Raw genomic sequence first — 4,497 nt, 5'->3', positions numbered from 1 at the left:
GCAGAACCGCCGCCGTAAGCGCACTGTGCACGAGTATCTTGTCAAGTGGGTTGGGTACTCGGCTGAGCACAACAGTTGGGAACCAGAAGCTAACTTTACCCCTGACCTAAAACCTCTGCTGGAAGAAGCACGGCAACGAGCACGGGCAAGGTAAGATTTGCGGGTTAAAGGTAAGTGTTTTAACTCCCGCGCGTTTTTGGCCCGATTTTTGCTCTGCCAGTTTCTTGCCATGCATCGAGGACGCTGCATCTAGAGGGGGGATAGTTGTTGTATTCCGCTTCTTAAATCTGGGTCCAAACTGATACATTTTCTGTCTAATTTTTCCTTTCTCGCTTGGCGCGGTTACTGGACAAGTTCGCTGGAACTAACTGAATTCCAACTGCCTATTTTGCCGCTTTTCTGTCAGATCTTTATGGCTCCGACCTCTGGGTCAGACGGCGAGCGGGAAGCTGTCATGGATGCCAACAAGTAAACGCCGCCTCAGGCGGAAGTCCATACTTGCAGAAGTATGGGCGGGGGTCGTAGCACAGGCTACGACTGGGACGCTGGTCCCTGGCTCGCGGAGCCCCGTCATCGATTGGAAGCATGGATCAACGGTACGCCATTCCGGACTGGACCGCGCCATTTCGGAATTGGCTGTACGATTCATGGGATGGCCGCATCCTCCGCTATTTAAGCGGGTGAAACTCTTCCAAATCGGTGTCTTCCGACGCCACCATCCAGTTGTGGTTTAGTAAGATACAACATGGCCTGATGTCGTAAATGTCGCTCGCCCGAATGTGTAGTAGCTCTGCCCAATCTAGGAACTCCTGCCATGGCTCTTTGTACTGNGCGACTGTGCTGCTAGCTCGCGCCTTGTGCGCCTGGCTTGCCAACGCCAGAGCTAGATCGCCGATCATGGGGTTAGCGTCCAAGGGCACCTGGNCAAGCAGTGTCTGCGCGCGTGCCCTTATTCCTGTGAAACCCGGGGGGCATAGGGTCGGGGGGCACAGCGATCCGGCGCGGGGAAGGTGTTTGGAAATCGATGAGAAGTGCGAGCGATAGCCAGTTAGCGGACCCTTTTGGGATCTCGTTTCCCGAAGACCCTGGCAGGAAAAGATCATACGCCTTGCCCAGCTCTCTTAGGCCGTGGACGCAAGGCGCAAACCACTTCCCGTCTTGAGTCAGATAGGACCACCAGTCGCGCGTCGGCCAGAGGGGAACGATCAGACAGATGCGTGCTTTGCACAGCTCTGCGTGCCGCAGGACCTTAAGTAGCAAACAGAAAGGCGGGTTCGCCCAGCAATTCCGCCCCCAGTGGAACCGAAGGCATCTACACCCGCGGTATCTGGCGTGAAAAAGCGGGAATAGTATTGTGGCAGCTGGTGATTGGTGTGTGACGCGAAAAGATCAATGTCAAAGGGGCCCCAGGCGGTGTTGAGCCTCTGAAATTCCTTACGGTTCACCATCCAGTCGTCCCGGTCCTGCAGCTTTGAGAGGTAGTCCGCCAGAGTGTTTTCTTCTCGCGGCCGCCACTCCACCTGCAGTGTGATACCCTCGGCAATACAGTACCAAAAGATTTCGCAGGCAATCCGGTACGAGTCCTCGGCTTTTGCGGACCCTTTGTTGAGGACGTTGGCGCAATTGAGATTGTCAGTAATCACCCGGATGACTTGGTGTCGTAGGCCTGCAGGACCGTTGAAGGATTGAAGTGCGTGTAGGACTGCCTGGAGCTCCTGGGGCGTTGACCCCATCGAACTGACCCTTACTCCCCAATTACTGCGGGCTTGGGCCAACTTCCCGTCGATCAGCGTCCAGGCACCCCAACCCCCGAGGTGCTTGGGGGATTTCCCGGCTGCATCGCAGAAAACGACCGAGTGCACCTGTGTGGGCTCCCAGAGGGCACGGGTTCCGTTAAACTGGTCGAAACAGCGCAGCCAGAATTCGAGCTCTGCAGTTGCGTCGTTAGATAAGCGGATGTGGGTATCCCAGGTGTGGCGCGACTCAATATCCTGCCCCAGAGCCCGGGTGTAGAGGCGGGCTACTTGCCCGAACGCCCAGGACATGGACAGAAGCTGCCCTTTTATGGAGGCCAATTGTCTCGCCTTGATGCGCCGTTTTCCCAGAGCCGAGCGGATGCAGTCGAGCAGGAAAGTGCGCTTATCTTCAGGCACAATGTACACGCCCTTAGCTGTATCTAACAGCATACCCAGGTACCTCACTTGCTGCTGGGGCTCGCCCATCATTGACTTGTCACGGTTCACGCAGAACCCCAGGCGCTCAAGGAGGTCGAGGATTATGGTGCGGCGGGCGATGAGGGTCTGGGCATCCTGGTGGGCGTGGATCTGATCATCGATGTATCCTGAGCACCGCCAGCCCTTCCGTCTCCAAGTCCGCATGATCTCGCATGTTAGCTTGGTGAATGCCCAACAGGCGGAGGCAAGGCCGAAAGGGAGTTGTGTAAAGACGAAGAACTGGCCTTGCCATTCAAAACCAAGGTAGCGCCAGTCTGCTTCGCGTACGTCCATATGGTGGTAGCCAGACTTCAGGTCCAGGGTGAACATGTAGTCCTTGGGGCCTAGCCAGCCTGGGACCTGCGCAAGCGACTCATAACGGAGCTCCGGGATGTGCAGGTGCTTATTGACTTCGCGTCCATCCCAGATGAGGTGGAGCTTGCCTTTCTGCTCTACGACGCCCAAAGGACAGGTCATGAAAGGGCGGGACTGGCAAGGTTTGATGGTCTCTGACTCCAGCAAACCCTCGATGGCAGAAGACACAAAATCCCCGTGGTCCCGTGCAGATTGGTGATTCTTGCCCCAGTACGGCCGGGGGGGAGGTCCTGAGTGCCACATCAGAGGGAACCCTTGCAGGACCCAGCTCAGCACGAGCTGGTTCACCACTGTCGCCTTCCAGACCGCGGCACAGGCTCTCAAACGCCCCCGCACCTTAGGCCTATCCTTGCTACCCATGCTAGGAGGTGTGGCTTCACAAGGCGGATCAACAGGCAAAGGTGCTGGGTTCTCACCTTCTGGGACCGCTTGTTCATTCCTCGAAGGGGCTCCTGGGTCTGGATGTGGTTCCTGGGCTTGGCGGGCGACCTTGGTCCGGGGCCGGGTGGGCTCTGCAGGGCCGGGTGCGGGACGCTTGGCGGTGTTCTTGGTCTCCACTTGTGTGTTGTCTCGTTGGGCAGGGGGGGGCTGCGCGGGGCGAGGGGCTCTAAAACCCGCGGCGACGAACAGTGCGCCCAGTACTGTGGCGGCCAAATTCTCTGCATTGCAAGAGACAAAGGATAAAAGAGGGGGAGATGAGTAGAGGCCGGGGCTCCTGGCGACTGAGGCTACGAAACGGTGGGAAGCCGCCCCTCCTGGGATGACGGAGAAAACCGAACAGGCTACTCAGGGGCGACCTGCGCCGCAGGGGACGGGGCCACCAGAGCCATCAACCTGTTTGATGCCTCTCTGTCGTTGTTGGGTACATGCATGAAGAGGGGAACTCGGACGGAGGAAAGGACAGGTCCAGCCTGAAGCCGGCCACCTGGGCCTGGAAGCCGCCATGGTCAACAGGACCGAGCCAACATGGCACAATAAGGCCCCAAGNCCAATCACAGGCGCCACCAAGGGCAAGAGCTCGCGCGCGTTACAAAGAAACCTCCCTCCAGGGTACAACTTGGTCCGACATCTTCTAGCGGTGGAAGGTCTGGAAGAGACCGGATGTGCAACTTAGCATAACAAGTCTTGTCAAAGATTGGGCCAAAGCATACTCCGTTCCAACCCAATAATGTTTGTCGCACTTGGAAGGCATAATTCATATTGCAATATTTAACTACACTTTTCATAATACTTTTATAGCTTCCAGTCTATAACATCCAGCGATGGCAGACAATGAGTCGTCAGGAGGTGACCATCCAACGCTCCCTGGGTCTACTCGCGTAAGGGTTATACAGGCGTTATTCACAAGTTGTTTTCTGACGTTAGCAAAATTAATTTGAATCCATACGGAGAGGATGATAACGAGGAGGTTGCGACGGACCCAGAGATTGAAGTACTGGTACAAGCAACATATCCCGCTAGCGATGATGAGGCTTTTAGTGACAGTGACTACGAGACCGACCTAGAACAAGATACCGATGAGTCGTCCGTGGATGAGGATTTTGTTGATGAGGAGGAGGACGCGAAAGAGGAGCAGAAGGGATGGGCGGCCGCGGCAGCCAAGGCGCTTGGCTTTCGCTGAGTGTGCCATGCCTGTGTAATCGTTCACGCGAAAGTAACATAAATAACGATTTGCAGGGCAAAAAAATGCAAAGTGTCACTTTCCACAGCGTTTTAGCCAAGGACAGTGTCCCCGTAAAGGTTTTGCGGGGTTCCCTACGAACGCGGAGGGGGGTTAAGAACGTTCTTAAGTCGTTCTTAGCCCAGCCAAATTGATAAAATCGAATAATCAGTAGAACGTTCTTACATCGTTCTAAGAACGTTCTAAGAACGTTCGTATGACCTCCGTTTATCTTAAAACCGTTCTTTC

At 55.6% G+C, this 4,497-nt stretch overlaps 1 protein-coding gene across 1 annotated transcript; it reads left to right on the top strand.

The window, feature by feature from the left end:
• Positions 1 to 3,531: 3,531 nt before the first annotated feature.
• On the top strand, positions 3,532 to 4,209 carry VOLCADRAFT_108090 (uncharacterized protein; the record flags this gene model as incomplete). Its single annotated transcript, XM_002958308.1, has 2 exons — positions 3,532 to 3,673; positions 3,923 to 4,209. 2 exons carry the CDS (start codon positions 3,532 to 3,534, stop codon positions 4,207 to 4,209), a joined length of 429 nt encoding a protein of 142 aa, XP_002958354.1.
• Positions 4,210 to 4,497: the final 288 nt, after the last annotated feature.

This window comes from Volvox carteri (assembly GCF_000143455.1).
Source record: "Volvox carteri f. nagariensis unplaced genomic scaffold VOLCAscaffold_91, whole genome shotgun sequence".
Classification (NCBI taxonomy): Eukaryota; Viridiplantae; Chlorophyta; class Chlorophyceae; order Chlamydomonadales; family Volvocaceae; genus Volvox; species Volvox carteri.
Note: the sequence above shows the minus strand (reverse complement) of the source record. Positions and strands in the feature narration are given on the sequence as shown.